Below are 21,090 nucleotides of genomic sequence, written 5' to 3' on the forward strand. Positions count from 1 at the left end.
TAGTTTTTTCAAGTAAAATCAAGTCATTCTCATTTTCTCTCCTACCTTCATGGAGTAAGGTCTGGTGCTCTGGATGTAATCCATTATTGATCTGAGCTTCTTAGAATAGGGGTTGTCCACTTCAGGGAGTAGTGTCTAATAACAGAAGTAAGAGGTGATGAAATGGTTACATGGCTATATACACCTACCATTAGTAGAGTCAATGCTAACATTAGTGACTAAACATTGAGAGCTGTGTAGAAGAGGCTGTCCAAGACCCCACAAAATTATACTGGCAGACTGTGAAAGGTGTAACCAGTTCCCATTTCAAACAGGAAGATGTACCAATGGCCAGATATAAACAGATGAATAACTGTATGCCTTCAATGAAATATCAGTTTTCCAATGGGAAAACCAACAGGAGGGTTACTTAATACCCAACCCATAGCAGTTACATGAAAAAGAATGACTTCAAAGTTGAACATAGTGTTGTCACAAGAGGGAAGAAGTTCAGAGCTAAGGTTTTTCCACTGTTGCCTTAACTCTGCCTCACTATGCTTAATCAATATGATAGGGTTTTTTGGTGCAGGCAATTTCAAAAATAATTCCATCCACTGTATGGATCTATTACCATCCATTAGAATGAAAGGGAAATGTACTCTCCATTATCACCATGAACAAACATATAGCATTTTTTCTCAGGGTAAAGTCATGCAAAAGTTGAGGTTCTGAGCAGAGCTTTCTACCACTAAACACCAGTAGTAAAATTGCACAAGCACAGCAGGTGCGGTAATGATGCAATGACCACTTTGCCCTGTGGCTACTGGAAGGACCTGCACCAGCTCTGAAGTAGTTTCTGCAAAAGAGGTTTTGGGGGGATGCCTGGAAGAGGGCCAACTAGATCTGAATTTATGCAGCAGCAGTGTGGTGGAATGGCAGTCACTCCCCAGGCAGTAGCCCACTTGCTAAAATCCATGCTACTGCCCCACCACAATCTCCTCAAAAGGGAAAAAACGACTCCATGCTAGACAGACAAATAATTGGGCTTTGTGGAAAATTCTGAAGCTGATCTGTGGTACCTTTTCTCCAGTAACACTGTGCAAAGCAGTTGGACTGTGAACTAGTACTTGAAGTTGCAGATTTGTGTTGACCCTTGCAAATCTAGCATTGTGTTATAGTGTCCTCATAAGGCAACTTAAAGGCTAAGCTGGCTTAACTGCTCATTACTAATATGATTATGAATTTGGGGGCAGATCCTCAGCTGAGTTGAGAGGGTAGTGAAAGAAAGTGGTCTTCTATGCTCCTTTGATCGCAGTGTGTTGAGTTGGTCACGGTCATCCAGCAGTTTAGAGAAGCCTAAACGGTGCTCTAACCTGCATTGGCTGCCAAGGGCTAGTCACGAGGGGCTATTACAGCTGTCAGGGATCAGTGAGGCACAAGGGAGCCCTTTGCCCAGCCACACCCCCATGCTAGTACCCCTGGGAGGAGGGGGTAGTAATGTAGGAGCTACTCTGGCTGGACTACATCATCCAAGGCTTCGTTATGTAAGGGGATCCTCTGGGGAATAGATCTGCCTAGTTTAGGGCCACTGGGTGCCCATAAAACAATGCAATCCAAAGCAGCTGAATTAGAGCCTTAATCACTGATTTGGTTAGAAATTAATTAAGACCATTTCATCAAATGTATTAATTATTCAGAAGTATTTGCTCATTTTCAGCCCTTTGTGAACTGTCCAGTGGCTGCTATTCCTGTTGGATTGCTGGTCACCTAAATCACATAGTATTGTCTCTGTACCCTCAATGGGTGACCAGCACAGAAAGAGAGACTCTTAAACTACCTACGCTCTTCTTTCAATCCAAAGTTATGGCCTTAGTGGTGTAACTATTGGTCCACTTATTTATTTGGAAATTAAATTTCCAAACAGAATGGCTTCCCATTTATATAGAAATCACATTTTCTGCAGCCCAGTCCCAACTCCCCCACAATATACTCACAGCCTCTGTGCCGATATGTGCAAAGGATGGCACGTTAAAGATCCCTTGAATAAGCTCTGGTGGGGCGCTGACTCCCAGCCACAAGAACATATTTAGCCCATTTGCCAAGAAGAATACCCCTCCTTCAGACAGACGTTCCTCTGAGCAACGGACAGCAGTGGGGAAAGCATCACTCTTTATATCCATAGTGTGCTGCAGGACAAGGGCAAAAAAGTAGTGAATTCAGTTAGTCTTTTTTTCTTTAGTGTAGCCAAATGTCATATAAAGAAGCGTCAAGTTCTATTGCTAATGGGGAGTTACACTCTGAAAAAGTAACTATGTAAAAATGGCATTTTAGGGTCATAACACATTTATTACATCTCAATTACTCCTTTCCAAATTTGCTCAATTTGTAAGTTTTTGAAGTCAGGCTGTGTTCTTTCTAGCTCACACATCACCTCCCATGAGATTCTGCAGGCCAAAGGGTTTGCTAAATTATACCTGTACTACACTGATGCACCTTAGTGTAACTGACTGTCTAAACAGAGACAATTGGGTTGCACAGTTCTGACTGGAATTTAGTTAACAATCCTGTGAATGATCTGAAAGCAAGGAAAGTACCCAGCTCACTCTCTCATAGCTGTACTGCCTCTGCAGGGCTGACAGTGGTAAAAACTTACTGTTATCACTGACGCAAGCAGGCACTACTTTGAATACACACAGGGAGTGAATCTGCTGGGTAAGAAGTTACCTTTTTTAATACAGCCACTTTTCAGAGTAGAGCTACCCTTTACATAAACATAATCTAGTCAATTTCAGTTTAGAAGCTGTACTACCTACCCCTGAATCTCCTGCCTATTCTTATGGTTTTGAAATGCATCTTTAAAAAGAGATTCTCTCCTCGTGCTGTTTGAAGGACACAAAAGGGGAACAGTGACTGACTTTCTATTGAGGTGACACAGTGAAACTGATTATACAAAGTGCTTTCAGATTCACGAAGTGAACAAAGTGAAAAGAGAAAAAACTTCTTTAAATTGTTACTGTAGTTATTTTCTATTAAGCCACTGAGCTACCCTTAATAATAATTCTTTCTGAAAGACAGAACTACCTGTCCTGAGCATAAGTGGAACGATAGTCATCTTTCACTACCCCTAATTCAGGATTTTTTTAAAATTCCAATAAAGCTGTTAATCAACAACGTTAGCATCCTTTAATACTGACATTTAGAAGAAACAAACAGCAAGAAGGAAACTATCTATTGAGGTTATTAACACACTACTGAGCAGAGTAAGAGCATCTACTCTTTAGCAAACTATCTAAACATTTGGGTCAAAGTGACTGTATCCGTGCATATACAGACAGCTATAAACTGTTGTCTCACTGTCCTCAGTGCCATGTAGTTATTTCTTCTGGTCAGTAACTTTCTCAAGTCATTTTCATCTGATTGAAATTTCAGACAATCTGCTTGATCAGCGGAAGACTACAAAAGCAAGAAAGTACCTCTACAACATGGAATCACTCAATATATAAAGAACCTCCTACATGTCTGAGCCACTTATCACTTCTACTGAAAAACCTGTAAAAATAGCGTTTCCCCACTAGAAAAGATTCACTGCTAATGTATACTTACAATTGGCAGAAGCTGTGGATAGAAAAACAACTGGGTGTCAGCAACATCCATAGACATGACCAACTGCCTATGATAAGCTCTTTCATCGGTTGGAATTTCTGGTCTGCCAACTAGCACGCAACTTTTTAATAAACAATTAATATAAACCGGTAGCACCTTCATCGCATCAGGAAGGATAAGCTGAAAGACAAAGTTCTTGTTATTTAATATACTCAGTCTACTATGGGATTTATAAGCTGCTTCTAAATATACTATCTTACCATTTATTTTTAAGATCGTCAATTATGAAATATATTTGGAATCGTTAATTAAGCACTAATAAAATGCAGGAGAAGTTACTTCAGCTCCCAGCCCCAACCCAATTTTCTAAGTGAAGGATGTAGAACAATATTACATTAATCATAAACAAGTTGAAAGGTGAGTGGGTAATGAGAGCAGGATGTTATTCTAATGTACACTTGGTCACAGAATGCAGTATTTGGTGTACTTGTATGAAAATGTGATGCTTGGAATAAAACATCAGCCTGTTGTAAATCAGTTTAAAACATTTAAAATGCCAGTGTGGTTACAACCATTCTTAATGTATAAATGGGCACTGAGTGACTTAACCTGAATAAATGCTTTAAATAAAGCAACAGTTATAATCTTATTACTGAGTGTAATCAGCAGTCAGTTAAATTGATAGGTTCCACCTCAAGGAAGAAAACAAAGATATGTTAATTATGTAACTCTGCAATGAAATATAATATAACACCCAGTTTTAGATGGGAAAACTGAGGCACAGAACTATTAAGTGACTTGCCTAAGGTCACCCAGCAGGCCAATGGGGGAACCAGGAACAGAGCCCAGGTCTCAAATCCCCAGTTCTGAGCCTTCTCCACTGGACCACGCTGTAGAGGCATAGATATCTTGAATCCACTATATACAGAAAAAGCATTTAAAGCAGACAAACTGCCTCACATGTCCTGTCTAATCACTACTGATTAGGCCTCAACTGGAGTATTGTGTCCAGTTCTGGGCACCACATTTCAGGAAAGATGTGGACAAACTGGAGAAAGTCCAGAGAAGAGCAACAAAAATGATTAAAGGTCTAGAAAACATGACCTCTGAGGGAAGATTGAAAAAAATGGGTTTGTTTAGTATGGAAAAGAGAGGACTGAGAGGGGACATAACAGTTTTCAAGTACATAAAAGGTTGTTAAGAGGAGGAGGGAGAAGAATTGTTCTTCTTAACCTCTAGGACAGGACAAGAAGCAAGGGGCTTAAATTGCAGCATGGGAGGTTTAGGTGGGACATTAGGAAAAATTTCCTGTCAGGGTGGTTAAGCACTGGAATAAATTGCCTAGGGAGATTGTGGAATCGGCATCATTGTAGATTTTTAAGAGCAAGTTAGATAAACACCTGTCAGGGATGTTCTAGATAATACTTAGTCCTGCCATGAGTGCAGGGGACTGGACTAGACCTCTCGAGGCCCCTTCCAGTCCTATGATTCTACTTTACCTTCACAGTAGATCACCACACAGTATTGTGATGACCCTTCTCTTTACAAGTTAAAGTAGCTTTTCTTTCAACCTGGATTCAACTCCAGAGTGTGGGTGATTACTGCACTGGTACTAAAACCCTGCTGGCAACTACAAACAAGCAGTGTGTCATCAGTGTTTTCTCAGTATAAGGTTTTGGGGAAAGCCGGGGAAAACCCTTTTTAGACTAGCTGCTCCTTGGCTGGCAACATTAAAGAACTTCCAAGCTAGGGAATTCAAACTTCCCTCCTCACCTACATATTGCTCTATGGTTAGCATTACACCATTTGCTAAATACAGGCTTTTGAGCTACACAGAGCTGTTCTTCAGGTCTGGGAAAGGTACTTTGTGTGTCACAGCTAAATACAAGGTCAAACAGTTAGTTTAGCATAAGCAGTTTGCACATATCCTAAGGGAGCATTCAAGGTGAAGTGGCCTGTTAACACCCTTGCAGTCATAGGACAAAAAGAGGGGTTAGTGGGTTACAGATTGTTGTAATAAGTCAAATATCTGATAATGAGAAATACCATGCACTTTCAGAACTCTTATTTAAAGCCCATCACTTCAAATGTAACCAATCACTGCTTTTCTTTAAAAAAAAAAAAAAAAGGGGGGGGGGGGATAAAGAGAAAAAACTCCCTATGGAGAATGAAAGGAAGTTAAACCTTACTCTGAAATTTTAATTTGTGGCATCACTGCTTTTGAAATGTTGCAAAGTTATTTATCTCAGGTTCAAGCTCCGATACAGAGCATTTTCCTTGGACTGCATCTTACCTGGCTTACTGCAGATGGGCTGGCACAATTCTTTCTGTAACATGCCAACATACGAGCAGTCTGACTCACCAGGATCTCTCTGATTGTCTTCAAGGGTTGGCTTAGAATGGCTTTGAAAGCTACCATTATAGAATAAAGAAAAGATCATCCTAAAGTTAATTAGACATAAAAAACTTTGTTTCAGAGGCCCATATTTAACCTGCATATAATATTAAAGAAAGTAAGTAAAATTATTTCTGCAGCTATTTTAAGTCACTATCTGTTTCAGCTGCCTAACTTACAAATAACTCAGCAATATTTAAGAACTTTGTCTAAGTATATTCCAGATACAAAAAGCTGTGTCTGCTGCTTAGAAAATATATGGTCCTGAACCTCTTCTCTGTTGTACACTGGTGTAACTCCAGATTTGCACTAGTCTAAATTAAAGGAGAATCATGCTCCATATGTATATTTTTTTTCTAAAACAAAAATAAGTGGCAGTTCATAAATGTACCTGATTTAGCAAAGAAGTTTATAAGTGCATCAGTTTCACAACTCTTGTAGAGATCTGTTAACTGGGAACTACAGTTTAAGCCAATATTGTGTACGCGGAGTCGTCTTTGCCCACTTATCGAAGTGTAAAGTACAGCACACTGCAATGATAAGAGAAGTTCTAGTTTTCACCACAGTTAACTTTATTTTAGTATAAAACAAAAAAACCCACCATCGACTGGTCTTCGGCACTTTCAACATAAGACAGCAATAATAGATGCTTTATGCGAGGCGGGACTAGCAACATTCATCAGATGTTAATGAGCTTTAGGAGCAATTTCCTCAACATTCATAATGTAAATACACTGATGTGTAAACCCATCAGAGAAGCAACTAATCTTAAAATTTACACAACAACAACAGGAGTGATTAAAAAGCTTGCTGCTCTCATGGCGCCACACACAGATGACATCACTGGAAAACAGCAAGAACTGGCAGCAACTTTGTTTTAGAAAGTCACAAGGTTTTAACTGTTTAATTTTTGAAAACCTTTATTGAAGAAAACATTTCAGCAAGTAACTGTAAATGAATACATGCCACAAAATAGGCAGAAGCTATCTGACAACTATTCGACACATCACATTATTGCTGTCACCACATGATAAAAAAAGGGGAGGAAGGAAAAGAATATGAGGAAAAGATTAATAAGACAATCTCAAAAAGTTAAGCTGTTCTCTAACACTTGAGTGCTTTTTATCATTCTGATTTACTGCACTGGAATCTGATTCTATTTTGTTTAAATATGGTGCTAGTATTTAGGGGAACTGGTATGGAATAAGAAAGGAACTGAGAACAGGATTTCTTTTTTTGGCAAACACGTTTCCTGCATCGTATTAATCAGGATATTGTACCTTGTAATGCTTTTCACAATGCACCAATATGAATGAAACTCTCACTGTTTTGTTCTTTATGGGCCTAATCCAAAGTCCACTAAAGTAAATGGAAAGACTGCATTGACTTCAGTGTGCTTGGATCAGACCCTTTATGAACAGCTCCCATTTGAAATGGAGATGTAAAATTAAAGTCTACAAGGAATGTACATCCAGTGTCAATATTGTACCATGGCCCTAGGAAATTACTTCACACTAGGCCTGTTATGTTTTATAGAACTGTGTTTACCCAAGGATTAACTACTGAGTCATACATTATGTTTCTAGGAGCATGACAAAAGGAAAACCGCAAAAATAACAGTTTAGGTAATTTTGTGGTTTAGCTTTGAAGATCATAAGCGATCACATTTTCTGGGGGGTTAAAAAGAGAAGACACGAATAAGCAGCTATAATAATTGGTGACAATTTCTCATTGATAACACCGAGGGATAGTTACATTCCTTAGATGGATGTATCACAAGCATCGCCAATAAGTTTAAAGGCAGAAAATTCTGAACCCTAATCAGCTTTTAAATCTAAACTTCCAAGAATACCCCCATTGATAGATTATTGGGAACAGATATTAACTTTAGTGCTAAAGCATAAGCAGTGATGGCATCAGCCTTGGCTAGCAGAGTGCTCACAACTATTCAATTTCATATGCGTTAGATGTGCATCCATTTCCTCCTGACAAGGATCCCCATCCTCCCCTTCCACTTCCATGAATGCCTGCGGTTCCAGGCAGGGAGGAAGTCCTACATCTCCAGAACATGCTTCCTAATTACCCCCAATCTGACGGGCCTTCTGTCATCGGAGGCTCCACAGGGCTCGTCTGAGACTAGGTCAGGCACGGTCTTGCAAAGCGATGGGGTTGAACAGGAGGCGTAGATTACACACACAGACATGACAAAAAACCCCCAACCCAACTTGCAGTACAACCTTGTACAAATTCCACCTCTGTGCTATAGAACCACTCTAGCAGGAGAGGGGGCATTATATGCAATTTCATGGTGGGCAGAGTCCCTGGTAAACATGGTTCCTACGTAGGGAGTTGCGATGCAGGCAGTTGGAAGCTTGGGCAGAAGGTTTCCATGTGGACGCCCAATGCTTGTGGCTACCGGGGGATCCCAGGCACTGGAGAGGCGCTCTGAGCTTCTTCTCTAGGGAAAAAGTAGGACCAAGCCCTGCCCTTGCCAATGGAGAAATAACAAAGAAACTCCATTTCTTGAGTGAAGTTGACCCAATGTTTGTATGTGTTTACAAATAGTTGCTGATTTATAATAATGTTTCCACATAATTTATTTTAAGTCAAGTTTGGGAGATGATACTCTCCTAGTCCAGGTGTAGTTTATTTCTGTAAGAATTTCTTTAAGGATGAGCAATATTTAAAAAAATCCTGAAGTTATTTTATAATTAAAAAACAATTTTAAAATAATGTTCATAATTGTTTTTATAATTAAAAACCAAGCTTTTAAACAAAGAAATCTGAACCTATGGAAACATTTACCTCTTAATATTAAAATGAGAAACAAATGTAGAAGTGAGCAGGGTGTTGGCACAGCAATGAGTTCATACCCTGAGATTCACCTTTGGAGTCAAACATGAAATGTATTTTAGAAGTTTCAACTGAGTCCTCATTCGTGCCCACCACAACTACTAGGCAAGCTGACATGTTGGGAAGTGTTTGCTAAGAGTTCATGGATGGTGCACTGGCAGAAGTTTATGGGGAACTTAATTCCCTGGCCTCATGTGAGGAAATGACTTGACAGATGGCTGCAAGAACTTTGAGCTTTATGGGCCAACCAATTATGGTGTCCTGCAACAACATGCCAGGTGGCTGTGATTCTGACTGAAAGACCGTAGTTTCCTAATGGGAGTCATACTTACATGCAGATGGTGGCTACAGCAGAGGTCTAGGACTCAGATGTGGGTTTGCCATAGACTACTTGCATGACCTTAGGCCAATCACTTATGGCCAGATTCGACCTTCTCTACTTAAGGTGTATAGGAATAGCATTACTGCTACTTTGTTGTCTATTAAAACATGCTTCTGAACCTTAACTGGCAGAACGGCACTGGCAAGACTGCACTGAGTTTGTCTAAATTATGCCTGACACAAGTCAATACTCTACATCCACCCCATGAGTGGGAGGTATTTTATTATTACTGAAAAATAAATCTGGCACATTATCTAACGGAATGACACAGATATAACGTTTGTCACCTGAATTAAGGCTCCACTGTCTTCATTCAGTTTGTCATCATGCTTGAACTCCACTGTTATCGCTTTGTCACAGTCTACTGCTGCCATCTCTACATCTGTGGTGTTGTTCATGTAAATGGCACCAAAGAAGTCAGTGGCCCTGAAACCTGGAGTCAGATAACAAATCAAAGAAAATTATTTTTGTATTTGTAATTTTTTTTTAAAGCAATGTGGCTTTGTGACCCATTATTCATTGATGTTCAATATGCTTTGCAGGATGAGAGTGGAACTACAGAGCGACCTCAATATCTGGGAGGCCCCAGGTACTCTGGTAGGCCGCCATGTCTGGTTTCAGAAGACTCTCTCCCCATCTGGCAGCTGAGCCAGAGCAAAGGAAGGACTGTTGCAGAGTTGGTGCTGGGCTGCAACATCCACAGAAGAGTTTGTGCCCCTCTGGACACCTGCTCTATTTAAAGCTGGTCCTGGAATACCCCCTTTGTAGGAAGAATAGTAGTTTGGAAAAACAGGTTTTCACTACAACAGAGGATTTTACAAAACCTGGGAACAAGTGGGTGCACAACGGTTGACAGAAGTGGTTTACATAAAAACCAAGCTCCTGAGGTGTGTGTAATGTGAGCAGAATCTGTATTTGTATGTGCAGATTAATTTCATGCACAAGCAGAACTCTGCATATTCAAATGTAAAGGCATGTACAATTTTTGCAGGTAGACCCTCAACCTCTATTTCTAGCAAAGTGCCCTGAAGGTGTAAAATAATACGAGGCATCGTAGAAACAACATGTACAAAATTTCCAACATGCTATTATTTAAAATAATATGATTTGTTAGTGCTCAACAATTCTCTTCTCCAGGAAACTATGAATATGGTGGCATAAAACCGAAACGTGCACTCACGTTAATTCTCATTCCAAAAGGGTACTGTTACCTGTACTTGTGCGAACCCTCATGATTGCATCAAATCCTGTTCTTTTTTCTATGTCCTTCCTGAGGTCACTCAGGAATTGGGGACCATCAGAATGTACCTAAAAACACAAATCAAAACCAAAGCTGACATCCACCACTGGATGGCAGCAAACAGCAAAAAATGCCACATAGTCTTTAAAACAGTTTATGTTTTTAAATGGATGTGTATGTAAAACATCCTCCTCTTTACTTGTAGTCTTTAAACATGAGCCATCTGGAGTATTCTGCATGTTCCTTTGAACAGATATGAGGATGTGCAAGAATAATCCAATTCAACAGTAAACATTCCTACAATCCTGGATGTTTAGAATTCCTCTACTCCCAAAAGGGATCACCCTGTGAGTCAGGGTGCATTCCATTGACTACTACTGAGCTGCTGCACTGACATTACCTTCCTGGCAGATGGGTTCCTGGAGGATGGATTTTAAGGCCCCAGCCAGGACTGTGTGCATTGTGTGCGTTTCTTGCTTGGTCAGCAAGAAAATGCACGTGCAGATCAGTTTTGAGCACAGAGAAAATCCCCTTTTGCCTACAGAAATTCTCAAATATGGGTCCCCTCTACACTGGGATGAATTTCACCCTATAAACTGCTTTACTGGAAAGATATGAATCCTGAGCATGTTGGTCCTGTCATGGCTGGGAAACACCCACAACTTTTTGAGTAAATGATTAGATTCTCATTTTTCTCCAAAGAATGTTCATTTCCTTTTGGACATAAGCATTTCCATTTGTGATGTTCAACAATAATTGCTGTACCTTCTCAGAAGTCAATGCATTCAAATGTCAATGTATTTAAGTAAGCACGGTTCATTTTAAGATACTAACCAGCTCATTTCAGAGACTGAACATGTCTTTGAAAGTCTTTAACTTGAGCTTGACTGGTCATTTCCAAGTTTTGCATTCTACCCACTAGTGGACACACACAAGCTCTCCTCAGCTTCGCTCATTTTTTATGCTAGACTAGACTAAATATTCCTTTATAATGGAAAGAAAACAGTAAATTCCTAACAACTAATCTGACAGAAAGGGAATTTGTTAGCACTTACCTGAAAATTGTTGTATTTGTAAAGAGTTCCTCCAGTGTACATTGTGACAAGACCCATGGAGGCTACATCCACATACTGGTTTGGGAAGAGGAACAGATTCACACAGCAGCCATTAGCCACACAATCTCTGGCCAGGGACTCATAAAAATTCACCTGTGGCTGGAAAAGTATCTGCAGAGAATTAAAAAAAAAAAAAAAGTCATGGTAATTTCTCTTTGGACATCACCTAAGATATTGTTGATAATGTGTCAAAATTCAACCATCTACTCGAAAAATTAAAAATGACACAGCTAATGCAATTAACTGCTTGAGAGCCCAATTTAGCCCTCAGACACCCAACTCCCACTGAAGTCAGTGGCAGCTGCATGCATGTAGCAGAGCAGAATTCGGCTGTCGATTTTTAGCTAAATGTAGGTCCTGCTCACAAATGGAGAGGGATGATCTATACTAACCAGCACAGGGGCAGTTCTGCAACAGTATCTGGTGCCACAACAAAAACTCGTGTAGAGACTAGGGTTTGTTGGAAAGTGGGGAACTGTGAGAGAGTTGGATGGGTTGGGAATGGAAAGGATACGCAGTTGGATGTAGATGCATATATCACTGTGAAAGGGGAGCATGACTGTGGTCTGGTTATAGGAGGGTACAAGAAGCAGGCAAGGTGTCTCAGGCAAGGTGTCTTCATTCCTCTGCTTCTTGATGCCCTTTTTTTGGGCCAAGACGACTGAAACGATGCCCCTTCCTTGCCTGTCTCATAAATGAAAAAATGAACTTGGAGCCTAATACTGAGCACATTCCTTTTGTGTTGCTGGGAAGCCTGGCTCACAATGGAGCATGGAACCCTTTGAATCCCAGAGCCTACCAAATTGTGGAAGCTAGGACTTGTGATGCCTCAGACCCCAGTGCGCACGCAGCCATTTAGAAAGGAGGTGTCACGCAGGAGCCCAGGACAGGTACAGAGGGCACTGAAGTTCAACTTTTAAGGTAGAGAACTAGGCCAGGGATCCTCAAACCTATGCCAGCCACTATCTGGTCATCTTTGCTCTAGGAAACTGCATCAAAATGCTGAGATTCAACATAAGTTTTTGGAGGAAAAAAAGCACTGAGTTAACAGTAAGCAAAATTTCTTGTTAAGGGAATGGCTTTTCTTTTTTCTTGTGCAGGCTTCATTTATGGTGTAGAGGGGATTTGATAGCTGCTTTCAACTACCTGAAAGGAAGTTCCAAAGAGCATGGAGCTAGACTGTTCTCAGTGGTAGCAGATGACAGAACAAGGAGTAATGGTCCCAAGTTGCAGTGGGGGAGGTTTAGGTCGTATATTAGGAAAAACTTTTTCACTGGGAGGGTGGTGAAGCACTGGAATGGGTTACCTAGGGAGGTGGTGGAATCTCCTTCCTTAGAGGTTTTTAAGGTCAGGCTTGACAAAGCCCTGGCTGGGATAATTTAGTTGGGGATTGGTCCTGCTTTGAGCAGGGGGTTGGACTAGATGACCTCCTGAGATCCCTTCCAACCCTGATATTCTGTGATTCTATGATTTAGGGCAGTATTACTTTGTTGTTGATTTAGGATTGACATTAATGTGTGTTAATTAGATAAACAGTACTCATGCACCAGGATGATGGGAACATAATAAACTTTATAAAAGTAATTAATATGCAGTTATCGAAATTTACCCCATTCTTTGAAGAAACCTAACAACAAAAATCATCACAATTTTCTTATCAATTCATTGTAAGCTCTAAATAGGAAATACCTTCTCTTTATCCGTATTGATCAGTTTTTTGTCATCTCTATTTTTTAGCTTCCCTGGTGCTTCAGCAGTTGGCAATGAAGAATGGAAAATAAACAACTTTCCAGCGCATTCTGCTGCCTGTTACAAATACACAGTAACAACCTTTTATTCTGCTGGTGGTATAAACAGATTAACCTGATTTTCATGCATTTGCGTAAACAAAAGTGTAAACTTTCCCTAAATCCTCGTAAGCTAAATTGTCCATTTGTTTAGAGACTGAACTCTTCATGGCACCAAAATCCCAAAAGAAAATCACTGGGAATTTAATATCCATAAATAGCTTAATCTAACATAGATATGTCTGGTCATATGTGGTGTTTCAGTGATTTCCACATAGGAATCTAGTCTCGATGGACAAAGTTAACGATACGTATCCCAGACTGCTGTCAATTTAATTTTTTTTTTTAACGCCCATGAGTTAAATAGAAGGTACTACTGCAATATAAATGTTAAACAACAAGATGCAATAAAGAATAAACAGATAGTGCAATTCTGTAGTTCTTATGCATGAGTGAGTCCCACTGCAGTCAGAGTGGTGTGTGAACAAGGACAGAAGAATCTGGCCCCCTCTCAATTCTTTTTTCTCCACTTAAATAATGTCAATAAAAGTTATACATATATATCTGGAGAAGTTCTTTTTTAAAAAAAACAATTTCCAATTTAAATCATATGTTGCAGGGAATGAGAGAGTTTTTTTCTTCTTGGATCACTAGGGGTATATGAACACCCAGGCTGAAGTCAAGGAATCTTTAAAGGGTCTGAAGACAACAGCCTAACTTTGCTCATGGGATCCCTTAATATTTGAGCAAAGCTTAACAGTTAGGCTAAAAGAAGGGTTGCTATGGTGTTCCAGATTTTTTAAGATTCTTTGTATTCATCCTGTACGTTTATATATCTTGCTAGCCAGAAAAAAACCTTGTGCTGTCCAGGCATGATATCTTTATGGCCCTGAACCAAATCTAATTGAGGAAGTCTTTTCACTGACTTCAATGGGCTTTGGATCAGACCCCATATAGTATGGGACAAGCCCAAAAAGAAAAATTATGGGGTTAGAGGATGGCTGACGAGATTGGTAAAGGGACCCACAGCCTTTCTGCTCGAGGTTGCAAATATCATGTGGCTTGGTGCTAGCAACTGTTTGGCCACCTGCATGAAGTAAGTTTGTATTCTTAGTCCAGTATCTATTGAACAAGTGTCCACATCACACAAAGCTACCCCCCTGACGGAAGTCTCAGCAGGGAATCCAAAGACTGAATGGATGCTGAAATTGAAAAAACCTTCTCAGGTGGTCCTTCCAACTCAGGCCAGATGCACATAGGTTGTAGGGAAGTCAATATGGGCTGTCTGTGTACACAGAAGACATTGGGCCAGATCCTTGGCTGGTGAAAGTTAGCAAAGCTATGCTGACTTCAGTGGAGCTATACTGATTTACACCAGCTGAGGATCTGGCCCTCTTTTGCTAAGTCCAGCATCTAGCATAGGTGGTAAATTTTAAGAAAATGACCTCAAACGGTATTCAGGAATTTAGGAGTTCTCTATATTCTTCAACTAACTCACCACCACCACAAGTCTTCTGCCAAAATTTTACCTAAGCTTCCATTTCACCTACTTATGAAGACAGTGTGATCATTTTAATAATTGCTAACAGCTGGCAGGACAGCAGTTGTTAGATTCTAATAGGAATGTTCTGCACTGAAGTGAACAGAACGACTGGCAAAAGTGTGGGATGTTACAGATATAGGAACACAAAGAAAAACAGTCTACTTGGCTAATCGGATGACTTGCAGAATAAATGTACACAAGAAGTTTCCAGACAGGTCCAGACTGACCTGTTATCAAGTGAATTCATTACTAGGTTTATAATTTTCTTGTGCCTGTACTTACTGTATATTTGTTTATTTCTTTCCCTCGTGAGAGATGTCTATTCCATTTGGCATTTTTATAATTTTTATATATAAATGCGTAATATTTTTAAAAGATTTTTTTTGTAAAAGTCCTAAAAATATTTAATTCAATGCACATGAGCCACTATTCAGGTTTTTTTTTAAATTTAAGAATGAATGAATGAATTCTTGAGGGAAATGCCTGGCATCAAAAATTACACTTCTAGATGGAAAAGTCAAAACTACCAGTATCTACACATGTAAAAAAAGTTTCTTCCTGTAATTAAGGGATGCGGTAAATGCAATTATATTCAAAGTTTTTTTTACACTTAAAATTTTAACAAAATTTGGTATTTGTCAACAGCTTCAGATTGCCACCCTGCCGACTCATGTGCTCAATTCCCAGAACAGCAGATGCAGCAACAGTACAAGTATCCCAACCCTGTTCTACTTTAATTGACATTTCTATTCAGAAGTGATAAATCCACATTTATTTAATCCTTCATCTTTCTACTGAGACTGCCCACTGGAGTGGAAACCAAAATTATAATGGCCCTTTTTGTGATTTGTTTAAATATTAAAGTTCCTGATTTAAAAAAAAAAAAAGACACACGAATGTGTGTGACTGCATACCTAAATTATACTTGCAATTCCAGTGACTATGTACTACATACAGCCAAGGGTGTATGTACTTTACAAAAACAAACCAAGGTTTCAGTAAATTAAGGTGTTGGCACCTTGAGAAAAGCTGGGAAATTCAAAATTGAACCTTGACAGTCCCACTGACATGAGAGAACTGCATTCTGAGTGGATAGTTTCAATGTAAACTTTTAAATTCTTGGGGTGAAAACCTGGCGCCACTGAAGTCAATGGCAAAACTCCTAATGACTTCAGTGGGGCTGGGATTTCACTCAGACATATGGCTTTTTTTAAAAGAAAATATGTGTATGTCAATTTTCTCAATTTATTTTAGAACAAACATCTTTTATTGAAGCTTAATGGCAACATCTTATTTATCACATTATTAAAAATCAGAAAGTCCTTTTACTTTAGCATTGCTCTTGGTTAAAGCTGCTCTGAATTGAAAATATGCTAGACAGTTTTAATTATGTATATGTCCTGGACCAAAATTTATCTCCACCAGTATGAATTTAACCTATTTTTTCCCTTTTAGACTGGAATGGTTCTCTTGTTAATATGCACATAGAATGTGTGCTCTTTGCATTAAAAGCCTTATGAATAGCAGTTACTACTCGTAACTATTCTTTACAGGTTAATATCAGGGCCATTCCCCCTTTTTTTTTTTTGCAAACATCGGAGGGAATTACAACTTGTATAGTTCTGAATGGCAATTTTACTTTTTTAAAACTAAAAGTAAATACCATTAGAAAAAGGACCTGACAGAAGAACAGACTAAATGAATACATCTTCTTTGCACACGTACATTGTGATACTGTAAAATAGTTCATGAGAAGAGCTATTAAATTAATAGCTCAAAAAGGCCTAGGAAATAGTCTCCTTTTTTAGTGCAAGAAGATTATCATCTTGTGGGTTTGTGCTTTATTTGTAGACAGTTCACAGATAATCAAACTGATTGTATTTTAAACCACTAGCTGTTGCTTTCTGTCCCTGTAAAAGCTAAGGTGCAGCCTGGTGGCATTCTTTTAATTGCCAGTGTTAGCACTTACCAGGCACATGGGAAAACACTGGAGATGCACTGTGTCCAGGGTATTTCACCTTCAGATGTATTCAAGCTACTAAAACTTGTTGGTTAAGAGGAAAATCCAGCCCTCTCCTGCAAAGCCGTGGCAGTGTCCTGTTCAGTGGAACTAATGCAGTTCTGTACACAAAGAAGAGTACGCTTGGGGCTGGGGCCTGGGCAGGACTGAGGGTCCCACCACTGCATTGACTCTTCTCATTCTCCCTGTATACATAAGGGTAAGGGGGCTGTGTAAGTCCCAGAGTACATTACTTAAGATTTCAGGCTGAAGTAACCTCCATAGCTGCTTCACAGCCTGATCCCCTTCTTCTCTCAAATGTCCAGTCTATGCAGACTGGGCACTAGGGTCTGCATTTGCCCCTCAGTGAGCAAAAATCGGAAAATAGATATTAAAATGGAAACACCGACCCAAATTTCAGTATAGTGGCTCGAAGGTGCTGCTAGAATACCCCCTTACCGCCTTTAGTGGGGGGAGGTCTTCAGACTGGCCAGCAGGGAAAGAGAGAAGTCCAACACACATGTGTGGTAGGGAAGGAGGCAGGGGCTACTGCCTCCCTCAACCCCCACTTTGGTTCTCTGCTTAGTCACTGGCTGGGCAAAAGAGGCAAGGCCAGCTGACTGGCTGCTATGTTCCCTGCAACCACCTTTTCAAAAGCCTCTTGTTCAAAACTGTCCAGTTAGCTGCCCTGCCCTCCCTCTCTCCCTCTACTTATAGTTATGATGCTGTGGGGGTCTCACTGACCCTTGTTTTTAGGGGGTCAGGAAGTAATTTTTTCCATTGGACCAAACTGGCTTGTAGTCCAGTGGGTTGTTTTTGTTCACCTTTCTGGCAGCCACCTGGAGGTACATCTGGGTTAGAAATAGTGGGATACAAGGTTCATATCACACTGTTATGACTATTGACTCATCACAACCTTCAGCCGTTGTCCAGTGCGGGTAAAGACTAACAGGGCCAGCGCCCAGAGGTAAATGAGCCTCGAGAATGCGCAATTGGTCCTAGTGCTCAGAGTGGAGGAGTCGTCTGAAGATTTTGTGGACAGAGGTTCCCCTACCCAGCCCTGTGGGTTACTCCACCACCCTTCTGTGGAGGATGTGATGGACGGAAGAGTTTCACAACTGAGCTGAGTTCCTGAGATAGACTGGGGAGGGTCTACCTGAGTTGTTTGGTTTGTGGTAAAAGCCCAGTAATTCTTACTGGACCCAATTAAATGCCTGGTACATGAGAACCAGGGGCGGGCAATGTAGTGCCCCTCCCCAAGGTATAATTAATAAAGCTCTGGTCTGTTGCTGAAACCCATCCCAGGTGTCTGTCAATCATTCACCCGTTCGTCCTGGTCAATAATGGAATCTAAGTTCTGGAAACTATCAGTGGTTTCTTTTGGTTTCCCACTACAATTTGTGGGAGAACTTGGCAAAGTCATTAGCAAAGTGAATTTTCGTAGCTTATCCTAGTAAAGACTTTGTTCTCACACAGGAACGTTCTAACCTTTAGTGCTTCCATGCCAGCCTGGATAACAGGAGCAAAGACAGTCTCACTCTCATTAGTGTCTGCAAACATCTCTGGAATCTGGTCCAACAAGCTATGAAAGGCAAAAAGGATCAAGTGTTTCAGCTGGTTAGAATACTTGTGTTAATACCTAAAAATCTGTAACACATCAAGCCTTTTTACACAATAACTTGCTTTCCATTAAAATAAAATTCAAATGAATTTTAGTAATGCAAATTTGTAGGTTTCCAGCCACTATAAAACTGTCTGGATTTTAAATTTTACAAAATTTACACTTTTAAATTTAATTATAAAATAATGTCAAGTCACACATGATACTGAAATAAAAAAAGCAGAGTAGCTTAAATTTGGAGAGTAACTATACTAGGAGGACTTCAGGAACATAAGATCATGGTTAGCTTGTAGCATACATGTCAGTGGAGTGAAATACATGCAGTATACTACACAATCCTCCAATCCCTTTTCCAATGTTCTGTAAGCAATGTCCAGTACATTGTGTTCTCTCTCACACATGGGGTAAATTTTGCCTTCTATCTCAGCTTTGAAAAGGCCAGCTGATAGCTCTTTTCTGTGTTTCAGAACTGGAAAATTAGGGTACAAGCTTTCTAAATGCTTGCTCGCCTCTAAGACTTTCAGATAAAAACAAATAATCCAGTTTATTTCAAGGTAGTGATCTCTCTGCTTCCAAGATTTCTGGCTGACTTTTTGGAAGGATCATTATTTGCTGTAAGCAATAATGAAGAAAATTCAATTCATATTCAAAAATGAAAAATTAGTTCTTTACTTGTTCACAACAGATCGTGATTCCTGAAAGTTGACAAGGAAACCATCCAGCAAAGGAACAAAGACTTCTCCAACATCCGATACTACCATCATCTGAGGCTGAGCTAGGTTGCTCTTTACGTTAAAGAAATGGAGAACTTTGTTATAGGTGACAAAGCCAACTCGAATAGCTGAGGTCTCTTCTTGCTCTTCTCTGAGAGAAAAATATAAAACAGAACTGGAAATAATTTTGTAACATTTATTTTGCAATAATAAGAGTTGTTTGAAATGCCAGGGTGCTGGTAGATAACATCTGTGTGGCAGAACAAACAACATCAAGATGAAATGTCCCAATCTTAGTGTTAGTGCTAGTTAATATAATCTAATTAAATTAATTGATATAAACTTTTTGTTTGGTTGGTTGGTTTCTTTAAATCTATCTTATCAAATGTGCCTCCCATCCAAAGGGCAAGTCCCGAATATGGAATCAACTGAGCAATAGTCACATATAATCTAAAAAGGAGACCCAGTTAGTTGAAAAATCTGCTTTATTGGAAACAGATTTAAGTTCAATGATACTTACTGCTAATGACTGATGGAACAGTAATTCCACTTATTGGGAACATCTTCTGGTGATCTAATGGTACTTTGGGACTTGTGAGAGTCAATCTCATGTTTCTTCTTTCTGTTTAACAGCCACTTTCATTCCCTCCATAGCTGTGTTATGTACCGTGTAAACTGTTCAATACTGCTTGTTGTTTGCTCCTATCAGGTCAACAACGGGTATGGGGTTGCCATACTGCATATCTCACAGCTGTCCCTCTTCCGGGAATTTTGTAAACAGCAGATTCAGCCCTTATTCTTATGAAGATAGCACCTCTACAGCTCTCTGGGCAGCAACATTACTACTAGTGCCGGTCAGAACATTTGTCTGATTCTTTTCCCCCATTAAAACACAACAACATTGCTTAAAAAAATAAAAAGAAACAAAACAAAATGTGGGATATCCAGGTTCAATTCGGTTATCTACTTCCTGTGTGACCTTGGACAAATCATTTAATCTCTCTGTGCCTCAGTTTCCCATCTGTAAACTGGGGATAACAGCATCCCTACCTCTCAGGGCTGTATGTCTACATATTCTTTAACAGTCACAAGATACTCAGAAGCTGCAGTGAAAGGACTCGGATTATTTAGATTAAGGGAAACAGGAAAATCAATCTACAACAGAAGTCATTCAGTGTGAAAGTGTATGATTGCTGTTTGTGCATGGAACAAATTAACATGATAGAAAGTCACTAATCCACAAACCAGATACTGTAATTCTCAAACAAACTCCCAGAGGTTTCACTCATATGCCCCGCAAAAATTTAATAGCCCAATGCTGTGCAAAATCTCATATTACTAGGAATTTAAGTGTATAAAATATACTACAGTACATATATCAGTATGTTAAAAAGTTATCATACTATGTAACAGTTTTGCAAAATTGTTTTAAAAAAAAAAATCTACCAGCCTCGGAACAGCATCATTACCTACCCTTTCCTATGATAAGAATGATGATAAAAACCACAGGTATTTTATTCACCCACGGTAATAAATTACTTATCTCAGAGAAGAACTCTGTCAGCTAGTCATAAAATTAAAATTCATTTGTCAAGATAAATGAAGATTGCCCCGGGTTTACCCTTCAAATATGAGTTGTTCGCTGGATACCATCTCTGTCCAGAAAAGACTGGCCAGATTCTCTCTGTGGCAGTCTGCAATAGTCTACGAGTTGATCTGTGATGTACTGAGGCCCCTCAAAAGCACATTGATAGGATGGAAACCACCATCATGAGGACCTGAGTGAGGCACTGGCTGCTCCTCTACACCAGGGTAAAATGTACTCTTTGTGACCTACTAAAAATCACAAACAACCAATGT

General features: G+C 39.7%; 1 protein-coding gene and 1 long non-coding RNA gene across 10 annotated transcripts in view; one reads left to right on the forward strand and one right to left on the reverse strand.

Annotated features, from left to right (window-relative positions):
• Nucleotides 1–15,853, forward strand: part of LOC114022390 — a 28,417-nt gene extending 12,564 nt beyond the window's left edge. For 5 of the 8 annotated variants that reach the window (XR_006290400.1, XR_005225114.2, XR_003566500.3 and 2 more), the window contains 2 exons: nt 9,755–10,099; nt 13,305–15,853. This is a non-coding gene — a long non-coding RNA (uncharacterized LOC114022390). Of the gene's footprint in view, nt 1–9,754; nt 10,100–12,552; nt 12,618–13,304 lie in introns of all 8 variants that reach the window. The other 3 variants (XR_005225112.2, XR_006290401.1, XR_006290402.1) reach the window with 2 other exon arrangements.
• The window catches only part of SEC24D (SEC24 homolog D, COPII coat complex component), a 91,206-nt gene that overhangs the window by 2,940 nt on the left and 67,176 nt on the right, over nt 1–21,090 (reverse strand). The window contains exons 12-22 of one of the 2 annotated variants that reach the window (XM_007054446.4): nt 19,190–19,381; nt 18,385–18,478; nt 13,257–13,373; nt 11,508–11,678; nt 10,424–10,520; nt 9,500–9,645; nt 6,369–6,507; nt 5,876–5,994; nt 3,583–3,762; nt 1,974–2,165; nt 46–135 (exon numbers count right to left, since the gene is read on the reverse strand). In XM_007054446.4, the coding sequence (XP_007054508.2) occupies nt 46–135; nt 1,974–2,165; nt 3,583–3,762; nt 5,876–5,994; nt 6,369–6,507; nt 9,500–9,645; nt 10,424–10,520; nt 11,508–11,678; nt 13,257–13,373; nt 18,385–18,478; nt 19,190–19,381 (1,537 nt within the window). Of the gene's footprint in view, nt 1–45; nt 136–1,973; nt 2,166–3,582; nt 3,763–5,875; nt 5,995–6,368; nt 6,508–9,499; nt 9,646–10,423; nt 10,521–11,507; nt 11,679–13,256; nt 13,374–18,384; nt 18,479–19,189; nt 19,406–21,090 lie in introns of both variants that reach the window. The other variant, XM_043545453.1, reaches the window with a different exon arrangement.

This window comes from Chelonia mydas, chromosome 4 (assembly GCF_015237465.2).
Source record: "Chelonia mydas isolate rCheMyd1 chromosome 4, rCheMyd1.pri.v2, whole genome shotgun sequence".
NCBI classification, from domain to species: domain Eukaryota; kingdom Metazoa; phylum Chordata; order Testudines; family Cheloniidae; genus Chelonia; species Chelonia mydas.